The 16,543-nt window shown below is 40.0% G+C and overlaps 1 protein-coding gene across 1 annotated transcript in view; it reads right to left on the bottom strand.

Annotated features, from left to right (window-relative positions):
• Positions 1 to 15,854, bottom strand: part of bcl2l11 (BCL2 like 11) — a 30,715-nt gene extending 14,861 nt beyond the window's left edge. Inside the window, exons 1-3 of the mRNA XM_035904720.2 lie at positions 15,707 to 15,854; positions 12,882 to 13,264; positions 6,143 to 6,264 (exon numbers count right to left, since the gene is read on the bottom strand). Of these exons, the coding sequence (XP_035760613.1) occupies positions 6,143 to 6,264; positions 12,882 to 13,264; positions 15,707 to 15,717 (516 nt within the window). The 5' untranslated portion in view covers positions 15,718 to 15,854. The remainder of the gene's footprint in view (positions 1 to 6,142; positions 6,265 to 12,881; positions 13,265 to 15,706) is intronic.
• Between the last annotated feature and the right edge of the window lie 689 nt (positions 15,855 to 16,543).

Here is a 16,543-nt window from a genome sequence, read left to right as displayed (position 1 = left end):
TCACTCTGCAGTCTGAAGTGAGGCAGACTGTTTCTTATCCTTCAGGCATCTCTTAGGCTTCAGGCAATGAAGTCGAATAAAGCTCTTCTGACAACCTTAGCAATGGTGGCAGCTAAGTGTTCAAAAGTAATGTGATACGGGCTGATAATGTTTTTCATTTTGAAGCTAAAAATATAATAAATTCCCCAATTAAGTATAAAATTGTGTTAACTGGATCCTGTTTTCATAGATATTTCAAGACACCATTGGATCAGTGACTCGCAATCCTAAATTGAGGAGTGTCAAAGAAGCAGGGCTGTGAGATGAATCTAAACAGGGTGGTTGGATGTGTCATAACCCAGAGGTCCGGACAGCTTCAAGTTCAACTGTTGACCTGGTGGTAAGAGTTTAAGTTCATTCTAATCTTTCTTATAACTGTTATATGTTTCACACACGACCAGAAACGTCATTCTAATAACTATAGAAGAAAAGAGCATATCAGCAAAGTCACATAAGGAAAGATCATCTTGGAACCGTGATTTATCAAATGTGACAATCTGTGTACTGTGTACCAAATTTTGTGGCAGTGTAATTAAAAATTGTTTGGAAATTTTGGTAAAAAAACAAACAAAATGTCAGCATTTTAGATCTGCTGGAAGAAACGTTAGAGGCCCATCAACATTAGTAGAAATCATTCTCTGTGGAGCACGTAAACGTGCAGAAAAGAAGACTGATAATTTGATCTTATATTTTTAGATGGTTTTGTTGGATCAGTAGAGATCCAACGATGTATGTAAAATAATGCAACTTGAAGAAATGCTCACAGCCGGCTTGGCATTTGTGAGTTAAGGAGGCTGGAAGTGAAAACTGTTTTAGTTTTAAGGAGCAACAGGTCAAAAGGGTGCAGGCTTTAGGTTGCAGGCAGTCACACCACATGCTTTAATCACCTCAGTTCAACCCTTGTCTAGCCCGGCTGTACTGGAGCCAGATGATTCATCATTTACTGCTGTGTCGGTTTGATTACGGTGTAAAGTTCGTGGCACTACTGAAGACTTCTTATATTTTCTTGTATTCAGAAAACTTCCTAAAGTTCAACTCTCCAGGTCATTTCAAGGATGCAGTCCCACCAGGATATCCCAACGCAGACACAGCCGCTCACAAACACTCAGATAAGACATAAGAAACCTGAGGGATGTGAGAGAACATCTGTTGAGAATTTGCTTTCTGAATTACACGAGAATGGAGTGCCATTTGAGTTCACTGGGTTGAACAGGTGACTCATAATGCAATAAGGCTATTTTAGAGCCTGCATGTCTTCCCCCTGCTCACTCTCCCAGCTTTCCTGTCATAATAAAGGTTTAAAAAAAAACATAAAAAGAATGCTAAATGTAAAACTTCAATATTTGAAGTGGTAATAATTCACATTATTCAGATAGATGGATTTAATTATCTTTAAAAAATGTCTTGTTGCTGACCTTCTGAAATTGTAAGTATTTTGAGTGACCAGTAGGATGTACTATGAAGCATGCTCAACATAGCCAGGATTTCTTTGTATCAGCTGGCTTGAAAAAGTCTAAAACCTAGTCAGAGAAAATTGGTATCACAATGGTGGTTATCAGATTTGTTTGTTAACTCGGGCTTTCTGCTTTAGGCTCTTAGTGCGCTCACATAAAGCAAAGCTTCTGATGGGTCATTTGACTCTTCTGCACAAAACAGATCAACTGAGCACGAGGTGCTACAAGAGGAATGGGTGATAGATATCTATAAAGAACAGAAAAATATAACCGTAAAATACAACCCTGCAGCTGCAAACTAGACAAGAGAGTAACGCTGCAGAAAATCAATAATTTTATGAATTAATTGTCATCACAAACTCACAGTGGTAGAAAAATATATCAACATAAGTTCATATGTTTATTTTACTTCTTGGTGCACTCAGATGTTTATTTCTAATGAAACTTAATGCATTTAAGGTTAATCAGTGTACTCTTATTTCAGCTACTGTTCTGTTTCATAAAGATGCATCCACAGATAGCCCGATCTTTTTGTAAACCGCATATTTCTTGTAAGACTGCTTTCATACTCTCATCCTTGCAAAACTGCAAGATAACTATGATTAAAAACTGGAAAAAAAGATCTCTGACAATCATTTCTCACCAGTTTCACTGAAACTTGAGCAGTTTCTCTTTCACTGTTTATTACAGCTGAATTTCCTTTTCCTTTTTGTAGTTACCATCATATTACACTAAAATCCGCATGACCCGAGGTTTTGCAATTGCATGCAATTTTTTAAATTAGCTATAGCTCAAGTAGATCAAACAGCACTTCACTCACAATGACCTCCTCCTATGCTTTCTTTAGCGGATAAAATCCAGACATCAGAAGTGTACCTGTGTCGCAGTCCTGGTTTTTGGACACTAGAGCTAATCAAAATGTGCACTGTTGTCTCAATATATGGGATGAAAGGCGAGGGATTGAAACTCTGTGCAATCACCCATTAAGTGAGAAACCTGATCAACCTTATGTGTAACCACACATGTGCATTTATACACAGCAGCATCAACACCTGGCAAGAGAACAAGGAACAAGTCTCCACGTTCCTCTTTTCTCCGTCTCATTATTGTTCTACAGCAAGAACAAACACACGTGCACTCACTTTCTGGATGATTCTGCAACCAAGTTCACAGATGATTTCCCACTAAGACACACTGGAAAAAACACACACACGCACATCTCTTCCTGTCTTCCCCAGCAGTGCGATAGTGTGACAAGGTGTTGAGTCACAGCCTTAACTCATTTTGTTCTCACATGTATCCAGCCTCTTTGTGTTTAAGTTTGTTTCGAAGCCGTTGAGGCCATGGCAGGCTCACGCCACTGACGCTTATCACGTACTAAATCCCAGCTCGTGGGACTGTTCACATATGGACTAAATTAAATACTTTCCCCGACGTTAGTGCACTGAGTTGTAATACTGTAATCTGTTCAGCTCTTGATTTCAACCAGTCTCTCCTACCTTAGTGAAAACAGCATAGTGACATTATATTTTATTAAGGCAGATTGAGTTAATTCATCAAAAAAAAAAAACAAATAAGGGTAAATGAAGGCTTTCACTTTATCTCGTTAGCACTTACATTACAGGCTGGGTGCTGACATATTGTTTGGTGACGCTGGCTATAAAACTAAAGGGGCTGGAGGCCACTGTTCATGAGGAAGTGCTTTTTGTATTATGTATGTTTCAGATGTTATGAAACAAAAACTGCAACATGGGAATAACAAAGCTAGTTCAGATACCATGAGCTCTGAGGAGAAATTAGTGAAGATGTAGCCACATTGTGGCTACATGAACCGGTAGAGCCATCCACAGTGTGTCTCTACTTTGCTGTAACAATCTAGGGCAATTAATCCCTTTAGTAAATAATTTGTATATCTTACACACACACACACACACACACACACACACACACACACACACACACACACACACACACACACACACACACACAACACACAAACAACGTGAATGTTGTTTCTCTAAATCGTGGGTGTGTCAAGGCTATATACAGTCTGTCTTTTACCGCAAGCACTGCATTGTCCTTCATTCAACTATAAATCTCCACACATGTGTGGCATTAATATACGACTTAATGAACCGATCAGTCTTACTAAAGTGGGCTATAGTAAGCTAATACTTTTGAGAAACATATAGAATCAATCCCACAAACTACAGCTCACTTTAACATCAGTAATTTAAAATGTTGATTAAACTGACTGATCGTAAAGTCAGTGTGTTTATTTCTTTAAGAGCAAAAAAAACCTCCCAAACTGATAGTTATATCATAAGGGTATTTACATGCAATAGAACTAACATAGCCTATACTTTTTTTAACATTAAAAAATGCAACTTTATGTCACTTACATATATGTAAAAGTAAAATATATTCTGCCTCACTGTGTATCACATCCTGAGCTCCTTTGTTTGGGCCTTTTATCAGTCACAGCGCCTTACGTTTAACGTTTGACCTTCCTGTGCAAGTTACATAAGCTTCTGGCTTTCTTCGGTGCAACTGCCAGTTAGCCTAGTAGGTTAGGGTGAACGATCACAATGTCAGGGCAGTGGATAACATCCCCAGCCTCTTTCTTTGTAAGTTTGTTAAGTTACCTAACACACATGCGCTCACTTTCTGGTTGGCTCTGCAATCAAGATAACGGAGGCACTAAAATACACACACGTTCCAAACTTGTGTGACAAGGTGCTGAGTCACAGCCTGTACTCTGCTTTTCTCACCATCTTCAACACTGAATAATGGAAATTGCTCACAGAGGATGTGAGAAACACCAGCTTTTTTACTGCTTTTTTTACTGAAAACATTCGAGGTTATGGGTGGGAATAAAGAAAAGCAGTGTGGCATCTTCCAAAAACATGACTCTCGTAGCTGAGTAACTGTATGGTCAGTGATTACAGCACTGACTAATTTAGGTTTGTTTAGTGTGTGTGGAGGATGATACCTAAACATTACAATGCTGAGAAATATTAACAAATGTTGAAAAATAATTTTTTAATCATCAATTTCTACATTTGTGCTTGTTTATATTACTAATGCATTAGCAGTTTACACGGCTGAATCTCTAATACGTAAGCGCAGGGTCACTAGAGATCAGATATATGTGTTGGTATGGAAAAAATGCAGAAGCAAAGTTGCAGAGAAGGTTCACTCTATTCCTGTTTGCTGCTCATTAGTTACACAGACAAAAAAACACTCAGTGAGTGAAGCAGATTTCTCATGCATCAAAAGACTCGAATGGAGACTTGCAGCTTTGTAACTGTTAAGCTTTTGACACCGAGGGAGTGTTTTAAGCTCCTTACTGAGATATAATAGGCCTGTCATGCATTTTTCTTGACTTCTATTTTTTAACCCATTTCTGTGATGAGATTAAAGTGAATTTAAACTAGATCATGTTTTCTCCTCGCTTCCTCTCTGTCTTCCCAAAGCTCCAGTCAGCTCTTTGATAGAGGAGTAAATAAATCCGCAGTGATGCAATATGTCGAAATATTGCCAAGAAAAAGAAGCCAAGAGGAAATTAAGTCTGATTACAACTTCACAACTGCACCATTCACAGGATTTATACTCCCAAGAATAATATGAACGTCTCTTTAGCAGAGCAATAGTCAGAATACTGCAACTGCAATCTCATGGAACAAGTACCGAAGCAAGCAAGGTGATAGGAATTTTCTTAAACCTGTATTTTTTGTGTGTGATTTGGCCTAAAGGGTGTATAGTAGGAAGTTTCAAGAATACTGTAACTGAAAGGCTAGAGCAGCATAGCATGCAGAATATATTTAACATCTCAAATGCGATATATATTAATAAACTGAAAAAGCTCTGATGAATTTCACCTTCGGCATTTACAAATACATCTATGTAACATATGTGTCTTTGTGTGCTGCATAATGAACTTCTTTCACTCTCCCCACATTAAAAAGTCAATTTGTAACACAAGGTTTTATTTTTGTTTCTTTTCAATTTCTGTAAACATTGCTGTCCTCTCTCTACGCTTAACCTATCCATCACCTGCTCCTGCACTGTTGAGGTTTTTCTATCATTAGGCTGTTTTCCTGTTTTTTGGTATGTTCTTTAACTGCAGTGGTAACTGTGGCATCTGGATTTTCTGCAGATTCAGGCTGTCTGTTTGTGTAATACTTTGATCACAGGTCTTTTTATTTTTCTCAACCGAAGCAGAGTGGAAATGACCAGCTGCTAAGAGACTGATCTCTCACACACACACACACACACACACATTTTGTCCTGGTTTTTTTTTCCTTTCTTGTTTCCTGCCCTTCTGAACATGTGGTTCATTTCAGCAGCATCCAGCTGCAAATCTGGATTCGCAGAGAAACACTGAATGAAAAAGGCAATTTTCCAACAGCCTATATATTTTTGATTTTAGTTGCTGAGATGAGATGACTTGGCAAAAGTTGTTTATATCCTTTAGTTAATGGCAGTCTTGTCTGTCAGCTGATCAGCTTCACTACCACAGCTGCAGGGTGTTCAGTCTTCTGGTCAAGAGATGTAAAAATGTATCCTGCTGCAGGCTGGTTTTAACACACATATGACTTCTTTCTCTCTCGCACGCACACACAGAAATAGTGTCAGTGATCACTAACCCTTTGCAATAGGAGACGATTATACTCGTCTCCTATTCGTCTGAGCTGTTGTCCGAATGTCTCTGCCTGCATGTCCCCTGCTGCGTTTTGCTGCCACGTCCTAGAGGGGCTGGGTGACGGATCTGCAACACAAAGTAAAAAGAAAACATGCCATCTTTGCATATGATGATCAGGTAAACAACTGTTATACATCCTGCGTGTCAGTTCCAGGGTGCAACAGCGTTAACTCACATGATCTTTCACCACATTTCTGAAGAGGTTAAATGCTCAAAACTTATCCACTGAGACAAAATATGTGTTTATTTATGCTCCATATAAGTGAAGCATAACCAAAAAGTATTTGGAGCTTTATTTGTGGTTAGGGGTTCAGACTTGAAAACACTGTGAAACTTCAGCACAAAGATATTTGAAATATGACTTGTAAGATTAAGAGAAACCACAGAGGAACACAGAAACCGAGTGCGTGTATTCACATAGCTTTACATACGAGGTGTTTCAAAATGGCGGCTCTCTGATCGTAACTTATGTTGACAATAGGTTGACCAGAAAGAAAATAAAGTCCTTTTGGGCATCACCGGGCACATGGCTCAGACTGTGGTTACACCAAATTCACTGCAGCCAAGCTAAGTTCCTTTGAACTTGATTCACTTGTTGATGTTGAATCTTTAAAAAAAACGTGAACAGATGTAACAGAAAAGCACTCGGCACTGTAACTCAAACCTTCATCGTTTTTTTTGGTTGTTGTTGTTTTTTTGGAGAAACTCATATGTGATGTGCATGTTCGGCTTTCCCGCCAACCCATGACTGCTTTTATCAACAAACAAAAAAAAAAACACCAATAAACTCCTTTTAATGGTAAAATTTTGAAGAAACTATACGACAGACAAAGAAGAAAAACAATCAGAGTATGATTCATAAAGTGAGACTCCTTTGGTTTTGACCCAGTTCAGTTTATTTGATGTTATAATCGATGCATGCTCACAGTGACATAATAAAAACCCCAGAGGAGATGTAAATCAGGGTACTTATTCAACGAGGTGAGACAAAATAGGTAAATGAAAAACACATTTGTTAATTATTAACAGTAGAGAAGGTTATCAGATACATTTAGGGCACTTTGAGTGCTTCATGGTGTTACAGTTGCCAGCTGACCAGGATGAGGAAAAGTGCGAGTGTGTTCATGTGTCAGTGCGCGTGAATGTGTGTTTTCGTGGTTAATCTGTTAGATTTTCAGTCTGAACTACAGTACGATTATGAAAGGCTCTGACCTCTTACCGATCTCCGCTTATGACTCATGCACGCCATTATGAAACCCAGACTTAATATTTCTCACATCCTCTGATATTGACGAGACCAATACAGCAATCAATCCATCAAGCTGCTGACTGCAGCATCAGCAAGAGGGATTTTAATGGAGATATGGGCATGGAGCTACGCTACAATAATACAATAATACAATAATCACTGAATCTCACTGATTTATTCGGGTTTGGAAGCTACAAACGGTGCAGGTAGGCGATGCCAGGATGCTCAAGACATCAAATAATTAATTTTAAAACACAAAACAAGAACTCCTATGAAGTCTTGCATATGTTACTTGTTTCCTCCTTTCAAAGATTTCTGCACTGACGTCCAAGATGCTTTTAAGTAACACTGCATGTACTTAGCGGGTTAAATACTGTGTCATGCACGAGGACTTACTTTATCAGGATGTTCCTTTGACAATGATCACAATAACCAAAATGACAGTTATACATAGTATACATGATGATACTGATTTCGCATATGAGCAGTTCTAAGAAATCAACCTGGCTGATGTAATGCGATCTGCTGACAACCGATTTTGGCTCATAATCCACAGTTTGCTTATGCCGAAGGGCATTCAGTTATAAAGCAAAAAACAAATGCGAGCAAACAGTCGCATCTTAGGTCATCTTAGGTCAAAAGAGTACCAGAGTAACCTGGATAAATAGTGAATTCCTCTAACAGACAGTAAGTTGGCTTTGTGCAGCTTAGTAACTTGAATTTCAGCTAAAGTTTATTTGTAAGATCAAAGCCTCAGGCAAAATCTATCTTTGTTCCATCCAGCCCTGAGGTTGTATTATAATTAAACTTTGTGTTAAGGACGAAAACTCACAAGAGGCATCTGTTTTGCTCTAAAACTGAAGAAACCTGACTGCACTGCGAGTGTGATCTTCCTGCTGCTGCAGGAGGAAGTACTGCGATGTCGAGCAGCAACAACAAGATAAACAGATCTTCCTTAAGCCCCTGCACTATATCTAACACACAAACAAGTTAGCAATCTTGATAAGTGAGACTTTTGTGTGTGATTGGGGGGGACAATGTGTAACTTACTGCACAAGTCTGTTTGTGTTTATTGGTCCTATCTTGCAAATGCAGTGGACTGATTGAGATGCAAGTTACTGTCTGCATCTTACAAAAGACCTGCAGGCCTATTTTGGCTACTAAACACACATGCTGAGTCCTTTTTTGAGTGGCTTACTTATTAAACAACACGTAACCACACACATGGACTGCTCTGTTTTGACTGCTATCTTGTCTGTCTGGCTTCAGTGAAAGAGAATAAAAGAGACACATGGCAATCAACAAAGCTACTCGCTGCTATTATGAAAAAGAATAGCGACACATACAAAGCAGAGAATATGCTCAGGTTTTCGGAAGTTTTATTTCAGCCTTAGGAGATTACTTTGATATTTACAAAAAACATAAAACCCCACTGTGTTTAGAAAAACAAATTGAAGGATTAAAGCTGAGATGTAAACAGAGAGGGTTAGACTGTAATGTAACCGCACAATTTTACCACTCTGAGCAAAACAAATAGGTTTATTCTCATTAAGATGACAGAACAGCATTATTCCATAGAAGATTTATTTGCCTTCCACTGCAGCAACACTGTGAAGGCATTTACTCTGTTAGTTCCTTTATCTGTTTTTTTTTTCCAAGTTTTAACCTCCTGGCAAAGTTTTGTTTGTTACCAAGCAACAGGATGGGCAACTTTAGCCAACAGCATCACAGCTAAAAGTATGAGCCTTCTGTTTTTAAGCTGTGCTGATGTAAACAAGACAACTGGAGCACTATTTTAGACCAGTGATGCTGGAGGTGGCAGTTCTTTCATTTCTGTTTGGGATTGAAATAAACAGAAAACAATAAAAATAGGATCCAGGCTGTGATAACCGATAAAAACATTTTGGGGAATCCCTCAATATATGCTCAAAACCGTTGGTCATAAAATCGCTGTGGGAGTATACACTAAATATTTAACGTTTAATGAGCATCTAAATACAACGGTGGCACGGATGATTTGTAATGAGTTTGTGGTATAGAGATTAAAAAATAATATTGGCACAACATTTTAATCTCCACATTTGAAGATGTGTTTATGTGATGATATAATCTAAGCTCATAACTTGCACTTCCTGTTTTATAATATTTAAAACTTTATCTGCTTTCATCTTTTATTATGGCAATTTGAATTTCATTTTAAGCTGTTTGGATAAGTTAAACAGCTTCTACTTCTACTTTAGTATCAACTGAACATTCTAATTAACAGCTAACTGACATGTATTTAGTTACTTTACACCTCAATCAATATATTAATTCCATAAAAGGGGAAATACATCAATTCTTAGTAACAACCTGCTAGCATCCTGAAGGCCTCAAATACTGCTGTTACCGGTATGTTTGCCAGAGGACATATGGATAAAGGTACTAGCAATAAGGGCCTCAATCCACACTCATCAGATATGCTATATGAACAAAAGTACCGGGCCACCTACTCGGTACACCTGCTGGAGCTGCTCGGCCATGGAAACCCATGCCGTGAAGCTCTGCAGTTATTGAGTCAGCAAAGAGTTGGTGACTTTTACACACTATGCACCGCTGCCTTTGGTGACCCTGCTATGTAACTTTATGTGGCTGAATTGCTGTGGTTCCTGCGCGCTTTCACTTTGCAATAATACCACTTACAGCTGATCATGCAATATCTAGGAGGGAAGACATTTCACAAACTGACTTGTAGGGGTGGCATCAACGTAAGCTCTTTAAAACGATTCATTCTTTCACAAATGTTTGTAAAGGCAGGCTACATGGTTTGGTTAGGTGCATGCTTTTGTGCACCTGTACCAATGAGACAGAAAACGCCTGGATTCAAAGATTAAGAGGTGTGGTCCAATACTTTTAGTGTCACGTTTAAACACACTGGTAAGCCTTATGTTTCAGCATACTAAATTAATGTTGAGAAGGGACAAAGTTCTTCATCTTTTACTCAGTGTAACCGAGTACTTTTGATGCCTAAACCTAACCAACAAGACTCCAACGCCAAATGGACACCTTTTCTGCGACAACAGCAGCATCTGAGGAGCAACAGTATTTCACACTGTGGAATGGTATAACCTGAGTCTGCATCAATGCTGATGGAGGCTAAAGTATGACACGAAATTGGTGCAGTTTGGAGAATCAACATGTAGTTCAGCTTATACACATTATTTTAGCCCTAGACTATCTAAAACACAACCTGACCTTAACCTTAGTTTATGAATCCTAGAACTGAACATGTTCTTTGTCAACTTCTGCAATATAATGGGTGAGAGGTGGATCTGACTGTGAAACCCGGGGACACCATATGCTCGCTGTCATCCACACTTATGATTGACTTATTATTTATAATCAATGAGATTATCCAGGATGAACCCATTTCTTTTTTTACTCCAGTAATGACAGTTTACAAAAACTAACTTTATTTTTTATAAATGTTTCCTAAACTAGCAATTACCCCATTGGGTAAGTCTCTTCTGAGGTTGAAAAGCAAAAGAGCTGAGACCTATTTTCCCACATAGGCTTTTATACTTTACAACTACAAGTTTATTGCCAACCTTCAGTTGCACCCCTACTGGCCATTAAACAGAATGCAGCTTTAAGGTACTTCTGTGTTGTTCACTTTTCAAAGCAGGAAACTTCAGCCATCTTTAATACTGTTAAAGCATGCAAACACAGCCCACTTAAATGTGACCAACCAATACTACTTGGACTACAAACTGAAACCAGAAAGATTCCATTACCAAATATCATGCTCAGCCATTGCTCAATGTTTGAGTGTTTCACATCTGCATTTCACCTGCAAGTCTGCTAAGTGATACTTAGCGAACGCTAAATAATGCTTACTGTGAGAAGTCAAGAGTCTTTAAGAGTACAGACTCAATTATCATTATGAAATACTGATACATTATGACTCTTTCACATCATTTTAAGTTTGACTAATAAAAGTGTTGGCAAGAATATAAATCTGACATCCATTAGGCGTGGCAGTAACGATGATGTCAGTAGAAATGTGTTTCTTTAGGTTCACTGACAGGTTCCTACATTGTGTGTGGAATAGTACACACATGCACACATTCCTGGGCATGGCCCTGTTAGTCTATCCATGAGTCAGAACAACGTCTGAAACAAACCAACATCAGCAGGACTAACAACTCCTAACAGAAACATGGTACAGAATGGTCATCACGCATTGCACCATTATGTGTTTGTCTCCCTCTAACCACCAATGTGAAGATGAAAATGACAAACCCTTACAGAGTAAAGGTGGGATTAAGACTTTGAAAACTAATGTGAATACAAGTTGTCACCGTTTCTGCTGTTTTTTTAAATGTTTTTTTGTTTTGTTTTTTCAAAACAAAATCACACATCCAACCTATTGGATCCACATTTGTCCACAATGTTATAACCATCACTCACCCTTTGTATAAACAAGTCAACAGTTTCCTGTTAAATTAAACCTGACAATGTTATTCAAATATATCCTGCAGGTTTTAGAAAGGTTTTACACACTCGAAGGCAGCAGGCATTACTCGCCAGAAAACAAAGTGCTACTACAGTGGAATGAAAACAGAGAAGCAGCAGAAGTGGATTTAGCAGCACGGAGGAGTCATTAGTGTGTTTTATATAAGCATGTTTCCACCTGGATTTGTTGGATTTCTCTTCAAGGGCCAACAGAGTAGCACATGCAGAGTATTAGTCAATAAACCAGAATCTCGAAAACAAAAAAGCAACAGCCTTACTCATGTGAGAATATCAAGCATAGCACATCAAGGTGGAAAAACGGCACTCTTTCATGACTAAGCTCTAGAGTGAGAAAGGGGTGAAAACAAACACATCTTAAGTATGAAACTAGATATAAAAACATCCTAAGTATGTTTTTGTTCATCTTTTCACTATCATTGGTAACACTCAACACCACCAACCGCCCAAAGCCCTGAAGCTTTGATAGAGAAAACGTGAGGGAACTAGTTCTAGACTCCTATCTAGTTTCCTATTAAGCTGCATACCCACACAGCCGTCTTACGTCCAGGGTAGTCTTTATTGACTTGAGTCAGGTCAAACTTTCACCCACACCTATAATAGTATTAGCAATGCTTTAGGCATTTAGACAAATTCCTACACTTTAATTTGCATTCTTTATTGCGAGCATGACAATTGTACTGTGTGCATGTCCTCTTTTACCATCTACAACAACAGCAACATCATGACGAAAGGCGCAAGGCGAGAAACACCTTTACCGTAATGGGAAGTACAGCCACCTTACATTACCAAATGGAGTTCCTGCATCTCAGTTTGTCACTCCATCACTTGGGAAACGACTTTACAAAAAGACACCTGAACATCTTCCACGTGCGTGCACTCACATTAATGCGGCAGTTATACATGAAGAGTCTGTGCTCACCGTGTTGCGTGCCCGGTCCTTCACCGTGCACCTCACCCATGCGCTGCAGGGCGTGTATTAACACCTGTCCGGTGAGGCTCGGGGTCTGTATCGCTTTGTCAGACATCACTGGCTTCGGGGAGAGCGGGGAGCTTGGCAATGAGTCGCAGTCAGAGGAAAAATATCCACTGGAGGAACGGCGAGGGAAGCGGAATATCGTCCGGCTCTGAAAAACGTCACTTTTCGGGGTTCTGCACCAGGAAGGCGAATCCGGTTCTCCTCCTCCGGTAGAGCCGCGGTTTAAACGGGACGTTTGCGCTCCTGTGGCACCGACAGGTGGTAGATCTCCTCCGCTGGCCTCCGAAGCTGTTACTGCGGTCGAGCCATCGGACGAATTTGGTGGTCTGTTGAATGAACAGAGCGGCACCGTCAGTTTGGCTGGTCATCCCTGTGCTCAAACAGCCAACAGCCTCTCGCTGTTGTTTCGTCTGGAGTTTCAGCCGCACGTATTCCAGCGATCCGCTGGCAGGACGTGACTCTGTTTCCAAATATCCCATCAGAACTGCGGGACTTCTGTCACTTAACTTAATTTTGCACACGCGCGAACTTTTTTCCCCTTTTTTTGTCAAATCATTGCAGATGTAACGTGCTAACAATAAGTGACTTTTATGAAACGGTACTGTATTGTAACTTACTTCTCTGTGTAGCTGAAACTCAGATAAGCACAGGGAGTTCAGGAGCGAGTGTTTGGCTGCGCGCTGAGCGTGTTCCTGCTCTGTGGCCCAGGTTTCCTGTCCAACTGGCTGCCCGGTGCGCCTCCATTGTTTGAAAATAAATTTGCTGATTGCGGCACATCTCTGTTTGCCTGATAGGAAAAGCATGAGGAAGCCCCAGAGTGACTTCAGCTGCGTCACAGAGAAACAGCCAGAAATAAATGCGCCGCAACAGACCGCAATCAGCCTGCATATCAGCATTTTCAAATGAGTAAAATATAACAATCGTGAATTTCTGACATCGGTGCTTATTAACAGTTAATAAAGGAATCTGTGAAATCGAGTTCACTCAAGTAGTTTACTGGTTTCTGCAAAGTCAGTTTATTTAAGGTGATTTGCGCTGAGATAACAACGATTTACACATGTGCCATTTTCCGTTTGGATTACTGAGCTTCAGACTCTCAATGTGACAGTCTTACAAAACAAAATCATGAAAATGATGTTTTGTTGCGGCGCTTCCTGTTTGTCCAGAATAAACTGCAGCTTCCTCGGCGCACGAATCCCCCGCTGTAATGACCTGTAGTGCAAGGCGTCTGCCAAAATGAAATTCTAGGCAGACATTTTTTTTTTATTCGCCGGTATTCGCGCTTTTATTTCGCACATCTCTAATGTAAATATTCATCATAGCGTTGCTTTTAGAGGAGCAGAGGAGGAGCGACAACTGTGTGAACCGGGCGCGACGGCCGTACTTCAACCATATGAAAATTTTTACTTTCCTTGTGGGTTTCAGTACCGATCCGAGCGCCTCCGGAGACAGTTTGCGCACTAGAGAAATAACAGCGACACGTTCGTGCGGCTACTACGCCAAGAGGGAAAACAGTGGGAAGGAAGCAAAATCCGCAAAGCCGGTACGAGAACACTAACTCAGTGTGTTATATGTAGGTGCAACAGGGCAGAAGATGTAAGAAAATTCGCTCGGCGACACGTCTGCACCGAAACTTTATGAACACAAAGAAGTTTCCGTGTCTTCGCGGGTGACGGCTGACAGTATCATCGGATAGAAGAAAGTGACCTCTCGGTTAACATATTAGGTTTCACTTAACTATTAAAACACAAACAGCAAAATAGCTGATCGGCAGTGTGCGCGTACGGCATTACTCGCTATCCCTGCATGGTTATCTGCAAAACCAAGTGGTGTCGTGCGCCATCTCCAGTCCTGGGAGTCTCATAGTAGCATGCCAAACATATCCATTAGTGTCCGTAATTGCCCATTATCACAAGAATTAATGGGAGAAAAGTTCAAGCCAACTAGCCGGAGTGGATAAAAATCTCCCACGCCGGCGTCATCGCCTGACAGTAGCCGTTAAGTAGAAACGCGGATGAACTCTTTAACCTCCCTTAACAAGGGAAAGATGAAACAAAAAAAAAAAAGAAAAATAAATCAGCTCTTCTGAGGAGTTTAAATGGAGAATTGTCGCTTAAATCCTCAACCCACTTAGCGTGTCCTTATTTCTTGAAAGAAGCTGTCGTCACTCTATCGAGCAAATAAAACGCATGTTTTCCCCTCTCTGCATCCCTGGGGACACCGGCATTCACAGCATCTCCTTTACAGTCAACACAACCGATGTCGGGTGAAACCAGACGTTCACCCGTCTACAGAGTTAGCAGATTAATAAGCTGAACTCGAGCCAGCGCGCCGCGTTGCCAAATATACCGGCGGAGTCAGAGGGTCGCTGCAAAATTCACACCCAAATCCAGATTAATGTAAAAGAAGAAAGTCCCATCAAACACGGGACGGTCGTTTCAAACACCCACTGCACTACTTTGGTAATTGCTTTAGTAACCACTTAGTAGACATGCGTGGGAAGAGCACCTTTGTTTAAAACACCTTTTAAACAAAAATGTCTTCATGGGTATTGCAGTGACATTTCACAATAATATGAATAATTCAAACTTAGATCTACTGATTTCTAGATTTTTCCACAAATCTACCAATATACTAGGCAGGTGTCGGCTGTTTGCAACGTGACACCTGACACAGCGACTGAAACATCTAAAGAGCACGTTTGTAAAGATTTGTGTATTTTGTTTAAGTAACACACATATTTTTTGGAGCCCGTCTTTAAAACTTACCTTGAATGCATTTCAGGATCGTGCCTCAGAGTACATAATCCAAGTAGAGCTTAAAAAAGTAACATGAAAACACAACAAAAAAGAATGAAGTGTTTTAATCAGTCTGCAAACCTGTAAACAAACTCAACCCTTTGTTTGCTTCCTCTCCCTTTCTCTATGTCGCGTCAATAAGGCAAACTGTGCGTAACAGTACACTATCTACTCCAACAGTCGGTCCGCCCAGTGGGAGGGACCAATGCTTTAAAGCCTATTACAGCTCTTGAACGACCTCTGTATGTCAAGAGGAGCATTTCCAGTGGCTACCCATGAGGCTTTCTTTGTGCTCAATGTAAGGACACCAATTATTAAAAGTTACAGAAAAAAAATTTGCAATGCAATTACAAAAGGTTGTTAAACCAAAGTTGTCATTGCACTCATTATGCCACAGGCTATCTGGCCCCAATTTTTTGTGTTTATAACTTGGCACCGCATACTGCAAATGATTGATTCCCAAATTTTAAACAAGTGCTGTATGCATGCTGGAACAATGACTCAAAACAGGGAGGGGGCACTCTGTGATCTCTCTGGCACTTTTACATCTGCCTACATTTATACACATTATTCAGTATTATAAGATTTAAGCCTATTGCTGGACTTTGACATTTTTTGGTTTCCCCTTTTTCCACTGCAGGACATTAACAAGATGAAAAATAAATGATATAATACTTTACCTTCTTCTTTTTGCACCCTTTTTAAAAGGTGCAAGTACAAGTTTGCTCATCCAAGTTTCATAAATCTGGTAAAGTGCACTGGCACAGTCCAGATGTAAGGATTTGTATACAAAATTACAGTACCCAT

The sequence above is a fragment of the Neolamprologus brichardi genome, chromosome 13 (genome assembly GCF_056152115.1).
Source record: "Neolamprologus brichardi isolate AB-2024 chromosome 13, ASM5615211v1, whole genome shotgun sequence".
Taxonomy (NCBI): domain Eukaryota; kingdom Metazoa; phylum Chordata; class Actinopteri; order Cichliformes; family Cichlidae; genus Neolamprologus; species Neolamprologus brichardi.
Note: the sequence above shows the minus strand (reverse complement) of the source record. Positions and strands in the feature narration are given on the sequence as shown.